The sequence below is a fragment of the Siniperca chuatsi genome, linkage group LG4 (assembly GCF_020085105.1).
Source record: "Siniperca chuatsi isolate FFG_IHB_CAS linkage group LG4, ASM2008510v1, whole genome shotgun sequence".
Taxonomy (NCBI): domain Eukaryota; kingdom Metazoa; phylum Chordata; class Actinopteri; order Centrarchiformes; family Sinipercidae; genus Siniperca; species Siniperca chuatsi.
This window is the reverse complement of record NC_058045.1, coordinates 11,850,073-11,865,580: the sequence shown is the minus strand read 5'-3', so window position 1 is coordinate 11,865,580 and position 15,508 is coordinate 11,850,073. Positions and strand designations below refer to the sequence as shown.

Genomic DNA, 15,508 nt, shown 5'->3' with positions numbered 1-15,508 from the left:
TTCCTGTATTTACCTCTGGTACAAAAAAATAATCAGTTACTAAATGTGCAAGGAATCTATTGTCCCTAAGTTGCCTTGTTGCTGATCAAGATACCATATGTGAGAAATGGTTCTCCATCCAAATGCTTTAATGGCTCAGTAATAGAAAGAAAGACGGCAGACACAACAATACCATGGCACGTGATGAGTGAAGGACCGGAGTATGTGGTGTTTAACAGCCATACGAGCACAGATTATGTGCTTGAAGGGGCTGAATTGAGTGCCAGCAGTGACAGTTGGGCTGGGAATTGAGTATGCCTGGGACGTGCGGCTTGACTCCGCTCGGAAACACCACTGGGTCCAGGGCTCATCTCTGTAGTCCTCCGCCTCCCTCCTCTCGTAGAGGCATTGTGGCCTGCCGTTTGCTCCGCTTCACCAGGGGAATGGACGGACCCCTGCTCCCGCTTGATGAGCACTCACTAATGGCTGCTTCTTTGAAAGCTGACGGGCCCGTTTGAGGAGTGTCTTTTACTTCCCTCCAGCTTGCCTTGGCTGGGCATTCGTCAGGCTGCCTGGCTTTGCTGTCCTGCCCGCATGATGGTGCGCCAAGGGGCTGAAACGTCTGTCATTTGTTTTACTTTCAAATAAAAGTTGATGATTTACCAATAAAAAGTAAAAATAGTCTTTTGATGATGTCTGGAGGCATATGGAGTAAATGTTGCAATAGCAACATTTTCAGCACTTTGTCAGAAATAACAAAAGACAAAAGAGATTTGTCTTTTTGCTTTGTTGTATCTCCTCTGATAAAGAATAGTGTGGCCATAGTTTTGTGTAAAGTGAACATGAGCGTATAGAAAGTGTGATAGATATTAAAATATGGTTGAGGACACTGAAGGCTGCATTACATTAATGTCGACAAGCTTCTTTAACATCTGATTCTGTATCAGTTTATGTAATGGCTTGCCAAAATGCACTATGATGTCATGAAAGGCAGCAGAAACAATTACATCCCCCTCGTTCATGTTTTATTTTAAGAAAAGGTATTTTTATTGTTCGGCTGCACAAGAAGGACTCCAGCAGCAGTCTTGAGGAGATGTATTCTTAACACAACTTAGAACTAGGAGGTCTGTAATAACAAAATAAACAGCTGTGTTTGAAATTGGGCCCCTTGACAGTTTGCATACTTTTTACAGGCTGTTAATCCTTCATAGTTCAGAAATATACACAAACCAAGTAAGATGACAAGAGCATCTACCGTAAGAATAGAGGAAACCAACGGCAGTCTTAAAAGTGAAGAGTAGGCTGGTATTTTTATAAAGACATCTACACTATAGATGATAGCTGGATATGATGTCATAACGCTTCACTTGTACAGTTGATGGATCAGTAAAGCTGACTGTTATCTAGTTGCTTATCTTACTGGTACCCTTGACCACTGCCCTGTCTTTTCACCCCAGAGGGAGCCGTTGTTCCTGTTGCCCTCCTCTTCACTGGCGTACCAGTCTCCAGCTTCTGGAGACTCCATTAGGAAGTTGGAGTCGTCCTTGGAAATCTCCTCTCTATAACTTCTCCTGTCTTCGCTCTCTCTATCCCTCTCCCTCTCCCACTCTGTTTCACGTGCACTCTTTTTTTCCCCACTTGAAACTAGGGTGAAGGTCAGAATGGCGAATTTGATATAAGAGCTGACGTGCTTCCATGGAGCACCTTGTCAACTCAAAACAATAGGTTTGCAGGAGCTGTTATGCCGAACAAAGAATGTTCCATATTCCCAGAGAAATGTCCTCCGCTAGACATTCCCAAAAGAGATGAGAACATTTCTCTGCATACATTTTTACCACTTATGGCCCAGTAGAAAATGGAGGTTGAAGCAAAATGAATTCATTTAACATGTGAGCAAATAAGTTATTTCACCTGGGAGAAAAAGTAATCCAATTTGCATATTAGAACTTTTATCCTTGTGATATTTGATTTGGTCATTAAATGCTCAAATGGTGTGCACTGGTCCATCTTATTCAGCTTTGTGTTAATGTAAATTTAAGCTCATGTTTTAACCCAACATATAATTTTGCAGCTTTATTAGGCTGCACATAATGTCTGTGAAGAAGTAACAGATGTTAGCAGTTGCATAATGGCAAGAAAAAAAGCAGCTGGCTGTGGTGTTGTACAGCGTTGTGATCAAATAGTTTAATTTGATCTGACCTCTTTCTCTCAGTGGTATCTCTTGAGCTGCCTCTTAAGAGCTTACAAAACAGAGTGTCATCAAACAGGTCATATACTAATGAAACAGTTTTTGAAGTCAACTGCCATTTGTTTTATTCCTGAACATGATCTTGAGGTATCTTGTGAAGTAATAAATAAAAGACCCTGATTAGGAAAAAGTGTGAGTCGAAAATGGTTTGATGGATGTTAATATAACTGCTTTATTAATTTCCATTGTCAGAGGTCTCTCGCCAACCAGTTGTCACAGGCAGTTTGATCTCAAATTAAATTCATTTGGATGTGACATTTTAATTGGAACACTATTCCCATTAATTGAACAAATTAGAGAGAGTCTGCTGGGGGAAAGGTAATCTCAGGGAGAGATGATTTGGAATTCACAATTTAGAATTAAAAATCAGTTGCTCAGCTTTGTTTGTGTGGCAGACAGTTTGCGGCAGTGCGCACAGGCAGTGCCAGCGCTCGAGGTCTCAGCTGCACTCAGGGCTCACATTGTCTTCATTAAAAGCGATTAAGGAATAGGTCAATTTAGTCTGCTTGGCTGGTTGGAGCTGTGCATTTCCTCCTATGAAATGTCTCTGTCTTCATCTGCCCATGCTTTGTGGGCAGTCACTCGAGCAGCAAACATGAACCGTCACAATTTTATGCATGTTTACATGTCTGATTGAACGTCTTAGTGAGTCATAGCAGTATAGTTTTAAATATTGTCATTTTGTTTTTATTGGTGTGAATGTGTGTGTGTACACATGTGTTTGGGTTTTCATGCTCCTGTGCTCTGTTTCAGCACGCATGACGCCTGGGTGCTGATGAGCGGCTGTCTGATTACCAATGAAAAGTGCTGTTCACCCTGCAGCTCGAACTACTGTGAGCAATTAATTACGCTAATAAAAATCACCTTAAAATTTGTGTGGTTGATTTCATAAATATATGTGGATGCAGAAATATTGCCCAGATCACACATGGGGTTTTTGTGATGTAAATAGAGGATTCACTGTCACTTTTAGAAAGTTCAGGTGCCGTGTGTGTAAATGTGTATTTTCTCCACATTAACTTGTGTTTAGAATACAGCATGTGATATTGATACAGATGTGATATTGTTTTGGAATTGCCTTCCAGAGAGACAATTGACACTGACTAAATACAAAATGTGTTGCAAATTTTTCATTTCAGCGTGGCCACCTGTCAGTTTAGGTAGACTGGCAATTTGACCAGGAGAGAAAACCTGGTGCCAGGAGGAGCCAGGTGTAGATAAATGTTGCACATATGTCATCAGATTATAAAGAAAATTGTCTATTCATGCTGCATGTGCAGGACAAAATGCTTAATTCTAACAAATGATCGCTACACTATTCTTTAATTGTATGTACATTGTCAAACAAGATATGTGCATTATGTACTGCATGTACAAAAAAGAGAAATATCTGTTGTCCTGTTGCTAATATTTGTATTACAACTTTGCAAAAGGAGCCTTTTGAAATTTCAGCTCATTGTGTTCCACCCTATTCAGATCATGTGGTTTCTCAGCTACCACATTGTTGTGTGTCAACAGACACTATGAGCACCTGTGACCATGGAACTGGATGCTGAGTATGAACCTAGAAAATGAATCACAGCACAGTTTTGACACACTAACACCATTTGTTTGTGATTTCTAGTTGAAATAATGTTCTATTTCTCATCATCCCTGGCACACCCCAATTGGAGCTCTCTATAGTATAAGGTAGAGGGAAAGCAGAGGATAGGGTGTAAGGAAGAAAGAGAGTGAGCCAGACAGAGGGGGCTCCTAGATAGCGGGGCCAGGGGGAAAAAGTTTCCCCATGCTTGTCAGAGTTTGAGCAAGTTCAGAATTGATGGAGCCCACAGGCAGCACTGCTAATTTTAGTTGAAATCACCTAAGTGGTTTGGCTAATTTATCCAGGCTCCTCGCCCTCAGCCCGTGGTTTCTGGCTCTCCCCTGCCTCCCCCTCCCTCCCAGATATATCCACAAAGCGTGAAGGTACCAGGAGGTGACAGTGGGAACAGAAGGGTATTTTGTGCCCAGCTGATTTGCGGAGCACTGGGTGGTTTCAACCTGTGTCATACATTTGGATATTGTTTGACCCTTAACGACAGCCCAGGTTCACCCATCTATTCCATAAAATGATTTATACCACTCTGTATTTAATGGAAAAAGTGAAATTACATTTAATCTGGTATCTCCTAATGATGTTTTATATTTCTCGATAGTTTAATGGAGATATGAGTATTTAAATATCAGAAGATGACAATCATTTTAAATCTTTTGGAGAGAATGTTGCCAGCCAGTCCGATTTTGTGTAATGATGGTCTGCCAGCTGGATATGCTGAACATGTTGAAGCTTAACAAGCATCATTGCTGGCTTTTGATTGTTTAGTAACAAATCAGACGGTCCTTTGTGTGCCTTTTGAACACCAGTTTGATAGGAAGTTGAGAAAAGGGGATTTAAAATGAAACTTTAAATTGTCATGAAGGTCAGCATAGATAAAATGAATATTTTGCTTCCCAGTAATTAAAATGCTGTTAGATTCTTTATAGAGGCTTGTAGGCTAGAATTCAAACGGCAAGTTATGTCTAAATCTGGGAACCTGGATATGATATGTGGATATGTTATTTTGTATGATTTTAGATATTCACATGATGAAACCAGAGCAGGTTGTCTAAACAAGTGAAATATCAGTGTGACTGAAGTACATCAAAACGTCAAACGTTGTGAGCTTCTTGAGTGTGAGTGTGAAGCAGCATGGATATGCATGCCAAGATGTCGCTTGTGTTTATCTGTTGCTTGACTCAAGAGTTTGTATGGAGTAATTAGTGTCATACTTGCTCAGTGGATCCTATTCACTTAAAAAATCAATGAAATTGCTCACTGTCCATTATTAAGTGACAGCTCATAATTGAGAATTTAATGATGTTAAATTACTGCAAGTGCATTTTGTATTTAATAAGTCTAGTAACAACAAATGATAACCTGTTAGTGAGTTTGTTAGACAAGAAGGTTTTGGATTTAAAAAATAAATAAAGTCTGTATTTGAATTATTAACCTCATCTATTCCGGCCATATGGGATATGTAAAATATTATATGAGAAACCTTCTATGATGTTTAAAACCAGATTGTGTTAGCAGCATGAAAGAAACACTGAATTGCACACCAGGCCCGTGCAGTCATCCATTCATGAATCAATCATTTTGAAAGAAAAGTGCAGACAAAACTGGGAAGGCTAGAGGATGTGGCAGCTTTGGTATAACATTACCTTTGATGAAAAACACTCTAATAAAAAACTTATGAAAAGCCCTCCTGTTTTCTCAATATTTAATTTGCAGACAAATTAAATATTAATTGATTTCTGATCTTTGCACTGGGCTGTCCTGTATTTTTTTTTGTACAGGAACATAACACAAATTCTGGCATGTATGATAAGTTTGATTTATGTGTGATGATATCCATTTCATTAACTGGAACTGAGTAACAGATTATGACTAAAGACAGATAAACAGATAAAGATAATGTTTCATTGTTATAAAACCATGATGCTACATCCACGGCTAAGATAAATGTTAATTTCTTCCTTTTTTAAAGGAAATATCTGAATATAAACAGTTTGTGTTTCCACATAGAGTGCAGTTTCTTGAAAAAAAAATATTTTTAGAGCAGTGAGCAAGAGGAGATGTTTGCAGTCTTGTGTGCGAGCCAGCAGTTTTTGGCAGATGAATGTAGGGGCTTTATGTGCCAAGCACCTGGTCAAACTGCAAACAATGAGGGGCTTATGGATTCTCTTTATCCAACGACGACTGAGATGATACCTAGAATGTAAGAGCTCTTATGGGCCCTTTTAAGAAATGCTGATGCACAATAATGCTCAGAACTTCTGGATGCTGTGGAAATATTTCCAGGCTTTGTATACAGTATGTAGTTGGAACTCTACAAGCTATACGTCATTAACATATTAATGTTTCTTCATCTTACAAGGAGCATATTTTTGCTGTCTGTTATTTACATTTACTCATTAACCATCTAAACAAAGAAAACAGCCTTCTAGGATTGTCAAGCTAACCAACACGAAGGTTTAGCATCAACTCTTTCTATATTCTTTCTAATGAGGAATATAGCCTATATGGAAAAAAGTGATCTATCTAATGAGGTCATGGAAGAGTGATATTGCATATATTCAGTTTAGAAATATCTGCAGAACTGAGTTTCAGTGTGGAGGGTCTTGCTTGAGTCTTTAGCAGTGATCTATTAATGAGTTCCACAGATGGGTTTGTTGGCTGAAGCTCTGCTGAGTCCACCGTGTATGCGGTAGAGAGTGTCAAAGTGTCTCCTGTGCAGGATCATCTCCAGGTTTGGGGAATGGATGCTGTCTGCCAGACATGCTGGCAGTCAGTGGGCCTTCTCTCCTGCACTACCTGGACTGGAGCTCAGCCAGGGTTAATTATAGGGAAGCTCCAGAGTCTTGTGTCACTAAGGATGGTAGACAGAATATTGTCATACTGCCATGTCCTATACAGAAAAGACAAGAGTAAGAGCACACCTGCCCAGTCAGAGTTTCTGCAGCATTTCTCTCTTCGACAGTCATTTCACTCCATGTCTGAAATGAACATTTGCCAAGTGCCAAATGGCTGGTATAATGTGTGTTTTTCGTGGATAAAGCCGTAATAATACACCAATACACTGAGTGGAAACTTTTGTGAGATGTTAACATTTTAATGGATTACTTGGAGTGTATTTGTCATGTCTTAACATGTTCACTAGGGATGTTCTGAGCCGATCCTAAGGATTGGTATCCGGGCTGATCCTTGCATATTTTAATGGATCCGATCCTTTATTTACTGTACTTTACTGTGTTTTTTCCACCTCAGCCTGCTATGTGAGCATTTCACTGCATATGCGAGTGAAAATTAGAGATGATCAACTCTACATGGATTTGCTCTGACAATAATGAAGCTGTTATCTCGCCTCTTTTATTAGCAAAGTACAGTGTACAAAACATTCAGCTAGCAGGTTCTAATTTTAGCCATCACTTTTGCTGGCTAAAATGACAAACGTCAGAGGTCATATCAGCTGTCACTAATTGACGTTGATTCTGTGAGTAACTTGACGGCAGACCCAAAAAATGTTCACAGACTTTGTTCTTAGTTTCCATTGTAGGCTACACCTCTCTTAAGCATGGGGAAATTAAGAGTACTCCACTGATTTAGCATTGCACTCACTATGGACAGGTAAAAAAGTATTGATGATGCATTGATGCAGCAGAACCAAAGATACCGTCTTTTTTTTTTTTAAATGCAGTGACTCTCTCTAATTTGCCAAACCTGGCCTCGCCTACATTACCCACAATGCAATTTGATCGGCAAGAGTTTGGTGGGAGATTCGGGTGTGTTATGCTAGTAGCGACTAACATAGCCTCGAGCTGCTAGCCTCAAGCAGAGACGAGGAGTGGGCTACAGAGGTCTGGTAAGCCCACTTCTTTCTAACTCCACACCCCCAGATTGATTTCACTTTCAAACTTGCCGTCTTCAGCCCCAACCGACACTGCCTCAAGTGACATCACTTGAAGCAATTTATCAGACTTCACGCAGCTCACACTGGAGCCACAAAAGGCTTTATACAACTTTTTTCACATATGCAGTACTACTCCCCAAGACCTATAAACAGACTTTGATGTGTAAAATCGTTGGAGTTCCCCTTTAAGCAAGAATTGCTGATTGGATGCTTGGATTGGATTGGATGTTACTCTGCCTCTGTTCAAAGTATTAGCATCTGGATCATGTTACTTTTCCATCTACAAACTTTACTTTAAATACACACAGAACAAGTAGGGCTCCATGTGTCTATTTATATTTATAAATTAGTTAATTTCTTCTTAGGGAAACAATTGTCTTGGCAGGTACTTCTGGATGCTGATATCCATCAGTCTGTTGGTTCATCCAACTCTTGGGTCCAGAGCAAAGTATCTTGACATCTGCTAGCAGGATTGCAATTAAGTTTGGTGTAGAATGGTTCCTAATGATTTTGGTGATCTCTTGACCTTTTGTATAGCGCCATCATCATGTAAAATTTCTCCTTCACCAACACTTACATCCTTGACATCTTGAAGAGAGTAAGGATAGATTCCCAGCAACAGCCTGTCACAGCCATCAGGCGAAAATATCCCCTTGAACCGAAGAAATATGAAAAGTTTTCCATTAATACACACATCATCGCTAGCATAAGTTCAAAGATATAAAAATGTATCATCTAACTAATGTCAAAAAATACATTACATTTGTTGTCTCCAGAGAATGATTTTAGACCCACAGCATCAGGCCAAGATTTCTACTTGTACACAAGAACACTGTCATACCATCCTGCCAATCCTCTGGGGTGCACAGTCATGGTCCACTGTGGTGACCTCTTGACCTTTACTTTACCACCACCCTCAGGCCAAAATTTCCACTTGTACATAAGATCTCTCAAAATGTAAAGGGCAGATTACCATGAACATTACTGAACACTGTCATACTCCCCAGAGGAACTTTGTCCATTTTGGTCATTGTATGACCTTTTCTCTGGAGACACTCTTGTGCCAAATTAGCAATGTTATACACAAAATAACTAATGGCCAAATTGCTGTGAATTTTTTTGTGGATGTTTAAAGTCTCCAGAAGAATCTTAATTGATTTTGGTTAGTGCTTCCTGTAGTGCCCCCCTTACAGAAAAACTTGCACTTGAACACAAGATATTTTATATTTTTTTGTGGCTGATTCTCATTATGTTTTCTGTGCATATTCATACTTTCCACAGGAAAACACATCTGAACTTTGGGATTCATTGACCTGTTCTCTAGTGCTATTCTGTGGTCACACTTTACATTTTTAGCCCCCCTGGCAGCAAGGCACTAAAATCATATGTATGTTTGTTACTTTTGTATTGTGGGGTGTAACGGACATTGCAGCTCCTTAGGGCTACTAGCGGGACCTCAAACATTTAGTATTGTTTAGTTTATCAGCACTTGTTAGATGAGTCAAAAAGGTAATTTCAGACACTGCGCTTCATACTTCTATTTACTCAAATGTTCTCTGTTAATCCAATGGCTCCAGCCTCTCCAACGAGTAGATCTACTATTGTAGCTTAAATTGGTTTGCGAGGGAGACAAATTTGTCGTCTGAGAATTTTCAAGGTCTTTTACAAAGTTTCCCAAAGTGAGCGTTGAAGCCAAAAATCTAAAAGCAAGTTCTGGATCTATCAACTCTCATCTGGCTTTTCTCTAAAGTAAAAGTGTGTTACTTCCCTTTTTTACTTAGACAAGTGTCTAGTCATGGCAAGCTGGTGCACACTGGCCTAGAAAAAAAGAACAGCTTGTGTTGCTGAAGTTTCCTCCCCTGTCTAGTTATTTTTAAAATGCCCCATTTCCGCCATTGTTGTGGCATTGTTTTGACCTTACGCAGAACAATTTTCCCCAAGTCAAATTAGCTTTCACCATTCAAAGAAATGTTGTAATATAATGGTTTGACGGTTCTGCCTGTGAAATATAAAGAAATGGAAAGCCATGCCACTGGGGTTAATAATATTCCTCCTCTTCAACAAGTACCTTGGGATCCTAAGTGTCCTTGAAAGCAAACGGCATCTCACTTATGCTGGGCATCTTTCAGCACTCATGGGTAATAGCAGTCTACTTTCCCAACTCCGTGCACATTGTATCAGACTGATTCACTTGCTTCCCCCACTGGTAGCGTTAACAACGGTTGGTGGTAGAAAGAATGCTAAATGTTTCTCCTGGTGTAATTTTTTCAGGGTTACTAGAACAAAAACCAGTGATTATAATTGGTAAAATCCTTTTGTTGCTATTACTTCTTATATAATCTTCTTTGTGCATGAGAAAAAGCATCTACTGCAAGAGATCAATAGCAGCTCATCAGTCTTTCGAATGCACCAGCGTGAGAACTAAAGTCAGCCTTCATGCAAGTCAATGAGCACCTGGAGTGCTTTTCCCAGAGGCCGCTAAGTGTGCATAGCAAGGGACTACCAGGGAACTGCAGCAAGGTCTCACAACCTGCTTTGATAGGACAGAGTCAGGGAGGCTTCGTGCGGAAATGCTGGGCCCGCCGAGGTTTACACCACCTGTTTGTTTCCCATCTCCTGAGCAGCACAGATCTTACATGCCTTTCTGTGCCCAGCCTGCCGGGAATTGGGGTGTTAGATACAACAAAAAAGGTGACTGAGGAGTGCTGAGTGCGGGATTATGATTTATTAATCTGCACTCCTTTAAATTCCAAACTAATGGTGTAGGGCTATGATGCACACTCTGGGGAGTAATCTTAAAACACGGAACAATTCAGATTCACCAAAGTCCTGTCTTCTCTAACTGCTGGAGAATAAACAATATGCTAGCACAGTGCAGCCAAGGGACACGAGAAACAAAAGCTCCAAAGTCAAAAGTTCAAGAAGTGGATGTCATGGACAAAAAACTGTGAAGTTTATCTCTCCTAGTGGACTATATTTTAGTAATCTAGCAACAAGCTGGGCATCTGCTCAATATAGCTTTGTCCAAGAAGAGTTGAGCTATATACTGTAGTCTTTTTGGCCATTATTTGGATGAATACCAAATGAAGAAACGCTTCTGATATCAAGTTTTTATGCCGCTTGCGCTTTCAGAGGTGTAATAATTTAGAAGTTGGGTATGATTACAGTTAATTTGGTCCCACCTGTGAGACTACAAACACAAAAAAGTCAAAGTCAACTGTTCTGGTACAGTAGTGGCCTCAGGTGTACTTTTCTACCGTGGAGATTCATCCAGCAGGAGAGAAATATTTTTTCTGCCAGACATTTCTTTGGCAATCTTTTGCTACTTGACTTGGCTCTGAGGTTGCATGTACCAACCCAGCCAGCAAGGTGGTTAAAGAAGCAACGATGTTGAAGCATACACATGTTAGAAGGTGTCAGATCATCATTACAACTTTTTTCATATGACTGACTCTTAGGTTGGTACGTGGCTTTGCATAAAAACTAGTGGAAATGGACAAAATAGACAAAATGTTTTTAGACATGCATGATAAGCCTGTAAAATAGAAGGTGCAATGTGTATTTAAAACACACCAAATATTTGGTCCTCGCAGCTCACCCTCCACAGAACATTCTGTGTAGTGTAAAATTTCACTATCTCCACAGAGCTGTCAGCTGCATATGAAGTCAATTATGTGCAATCATTCCCCCTTGGTAATACATAGATGTCACTTAGAATGTATTTCTTTTGGGGTTACTTTGATATCTTTAATATGAAGGGTATCCATCATTACAGATGTTGTGGTCTCCAGCCTGGTGTGTCAGGCAGTTACAGTAGTCATGCAAACGTGATGCATTTCCTAACAGAGCCAGCACCATATGTGCAGTGTGTGATTTTCTATGTGTGTATGTGTACATAGATACTGAATGTATGTGTGTGATGGAACAAGAATAATGAATGATGCCCCCTTCCTGATTTCTTATTTTTTTGCATGTTTGTCACACTTAAATGTTTCAGATCATCAAACTAATTTAAATATTAGTCAAAGATAACACAAGTAAACACAAAATGCAGTTTTTAAATGAAGGTTGTTATTATTAAGGGAAAACAAAATCCAAACCTACATGGCCCTGTGTGAAAAAGTGATTGCCCCCTAAACCTAATAACTGGTTGGGCCACCCTTAGCAGCAACAACTGCAATCAAGCATTTGCGATAACTTACAATGAGTCTTTTACAACGCTGTGGAGGAATTTTGGCCCACTTATCTTTGCAGAATTGTTGTAATTCAGCCACGTTGGCCCAACCAGTTATTAGATTTAGGGGGCAATCACTTTTTCACACAGGGCCATGTAGGTTTGGATTTTGTTTTCCCTTAATAATAACAACCTTCATTTAAAAACTGCATTTTGTGTTTACTTGTGTTATCTTTGACTAATATTTAAATTAGTTTGATGATCTGAAACATTTAAGTGTGAAAAACATGCAAAAAAATAAGAAATCAGGAAGGGGGCAAACACTTTTGCATACCACTGTATTAATGCAAGTGATATTGAGGAACAGTGTTCTTTGGGTTGACGACAGGATATCTCTGTCAATTTAAGCATTTTTGGTATTTAAAAATCTATCCTGTACTGTGTATGACTCAAACTGCCCATCAGTGATAATTTTGTAAAAAAGGAAACACGAGGAAAATGCATAGATTATAACAAGTATATTGAATGCCAGTTTGTGCCCAGCTGTAAAGACACGCTTTGCTAAAATATAATGCATGGATGTTTTGAGCTATTTAAATTAACACTTCATTAATAAATTGTATTCATTACAAAGTGATAAGTGTGTCTGAAGGTTGCTTTTGTACTGGCTGTCTGGGATTTCCTTTTAAAGTGCTGTGTAAGTGCGAGGGCAAAGCTGCTCCTCTGTCCATTAGAGCAGAACCACTATCCTTCACCTGACAAAGTTTGGGAAAGGACACGGATGTTTCCAGTCTACTTCATAGAGTTCAGCCTAGCTCCGCCTTGGGAGCCCAAGTTTTGCGTTTGAAGAGTGAATGTGAGGGGTAAATGGGACGGGGGTGATGGGCCGGTGGGGGTCTGTATGAGCGGACACGGACGCGGGGATGTGAATAGATGGTCTAAAATAAGAAGTAGCCCCTTGGTCAGAGTTGTGGCAGATGGAGGCTCAAAGAATGAAATGATGCCAGCATTCTTTGTGCAGTCTGGTGCCAGCAGTGCACTCGATGGACCGCTTGAGACCAGTGTAGGGCCGATGTGATAAGACAGCTGCCTTAGCCTAACCTCCACAAGGTCATTTTGGCCAGAGTAGAGCATCGCGCTGATGAGGGGAGGCACCCTGAATCCACAGAAAGACGAATGAGTTGAAAGTGAAACAAGTCATGATTTTTTAACTGTGGAACTTGAAAGATGCATTTTCCAAGAAGCATTATTAAAGTTTTCACAGTTTGTACTGAGTTCTGTTATGTGAGAGTGGTAAGAAGTTGTATTGGTTGTGAAAGTTTTAAACATTAGCACACAGTTTATGAACTATGTTTTAAATGAGCTACCCAGTATATCAAAGCAAAAATTAGCATGGAGAAAGTTTGGAGGTGCTAATGACTTTGACTGTCCCTGTGGAAAGGCTTACTGTTCCAGAGAACTTGTAATGTGTGTGTGTGACTGTGTGTGTGTGTGTGTGTGTGTGTGTGTGAGTCTGCGTTACGGAGCGAGAGTAGAGTGTGATTCACTAGTTAATAAATCATGCCAGATGAGTTTATCATGGAGATACAGAAGCTCCTCTGGGTCCTGAGCTAACAGCGAGTATCTGGGAGCTGGTACAACACATGATGAAATGCCGTTGTCATGTATATCATTTTTATAGCCCCTAACTTTTTACCTTCACTGCTGTCAAAGGGGCAGGATGAGTGACTGTGTATCAAATATACCAATGTGTTGCTTTAAGGAGGAGCCGGCTGACTTATCAAACTGGAAACATTTTGGCTCACACACTACATTCACTGCCACAGCACCTTAAAATCAGTTTTTATCAGCTTAATCCGGTTTGATTATCTGCTGGCAACAAATTAACTATTCTTGTTTACTGTAATTGAGTTCTTCGATGAGTACTTGGTAATTCTGCTGAACTTTCTCATCTTTGCTTTCACAGGGACATTGATAGTATCTCCCCAGTGTGCATTGAAGATGCTCTTATCTTTATGCAGCTGATGCAGCTTGTCATCCATTGGGGAGTGTACTCGGATAATCATCATTAAATTGACTTGATAGGTTCTGTCTCGGTGACTAAATAAGTAACTTGTAACAGCATTATTTCAGCATCAGGCTCAAATGAGAAAAATGAGAAAAGAGACCTTGATCATGTCAGTAATCTTTTCTATTATTTTATTTTGGAATCATATTCCTTGGAAAATCTTGTTTTATTTTGAGGGGACCAAACTCTTTGGAATGACTTTGAAGGCAAGAACGGGCAGTGCACCATTCCTCCTGCGTTCCTCTCAGGGAATAAAAGTCAGTATAACGGCTATCTCAGCTAATGACTTGGGAGAACAAACCTTGGTCTCTTAACATCTAAGACTTATTATTTTTAGCTCTGGCCAATGCTAAGCTTATCCCTCTTACAGGGAGCACGTTTTGTGATATCAGATGTGGAAATTAAAGCTAAATGACTTAAGGGGAAGATTGCCCACACTGCAAGTAGGCTACTCTGACCTTCAATAAAGCTAAGCTTGACATGCCTATTTCCCCCCTTTTTTGCTCAAGTCTTTTCAAATCAGCGAGCTTGTAACATGATGGCTTGGTATTAACTGCCATCAGTTTCCTACATTTCTCCAAGGACCGTTTTTGCTGGAATTCAGAGGACTTTCCCTGAGATGATACGCTTAAAATTGTCTTAAATGTTTCGACTCGAATGAACTATTGAATGACGATCATTCCACATGAATTTCAGTTGATCAGTATTTAGATGAATGGACTTGTATTAAATGTGTAAGAAACAGCACGGTATAAACTCAAGAGTACAGAGGCCTCCACTGTTTCGTTGGCTGTTGAGTTTTTTTTTTATCACCCTGACCAGCATTACGTAGGTAGAGATGTAAAGCACATTTCTGAGTAGACTGTCAGTGATTTACAGGGATGTGTGTCCTTAATTATGCTCTGGCTTTTTGCCAACTACAACTCTGTTTTGCAAGTTTACATTTCTTTTTTTCTTTAGATCTAGCTTGGTTTGATTGAGAAACTAAGATGAAGATGATAAATGGATTACTAAAATATATGTAACCCTTTTTATACACTATAAACCACACCAAGTAATCTCATTTAAGTTACCTGTGTAACACTTGTTGGGTGTATGTACTTGCAGTTTATTTTGTATTTTGTAACACCTCAGTGGGTGGACTGGAGTATTTTGAGTTTTTATTTTTCTATTTTTTTAATATGCCCACTCTCACCTCTGTGCCTTCTGGTTCGCAGAAGAGCTCAGAGCTTCAAAGTTCCTGCTGATGTTTTTGACTCCTTCTAGTAATGAGATGAAGTACACTACATAAGGGGAAGAACTCTCAAGATGCTTTTCCAGGGGGCTTTGGAATACATTTGGTAAAATGTTTATGATGCCAAAGACCAGGGCTGGCTTCTCATTAGCCGATCTACCCGTTGCAAGTGTTACAGAGGCATTAGTCTTTTGGGTTAATCTTCAAACGTTCCCATATTTATACCCTTCAAATACCAGTGACTGCCTGCGACACCCTTGTGTGCATTCGGGGAACTTGCTTAGTTAAACGCCACAGAATAAATGCAGAAATGTGA

General features: G+C 39.8%; 1 protein-coding gene across 3 annotated transcripts in view; it reads left to right on the top strand.

Moving 5' to 3' along the window:
- The window catches only part of roraa (RAR-related orphan receptor A, paralog a), a 183,779-nt gene that overhangs the window by 13,431 nt on the left and 154,840 nt on the right, over window positions 1–15,508 (top strand). The window contains exon 2 of one of the 3 annotated variants that reach the window (XM_044193106.1): window positions 2,981–3,060. The exons of the other annotated variants lie outside the window; for them this stretch is intronic. Coding sequence (XP_044049041.1) covers window positions 3,003–3,060 — 58 coding nt within the window. The 5' untranslated portion in view covers window positions 2,981–3,002. The remainder of the gene's footprint in view (window positions 1–2,980; window positions 3,061–15,508) is intronic. 3 annotated transcript variants of the gene reach the window in all.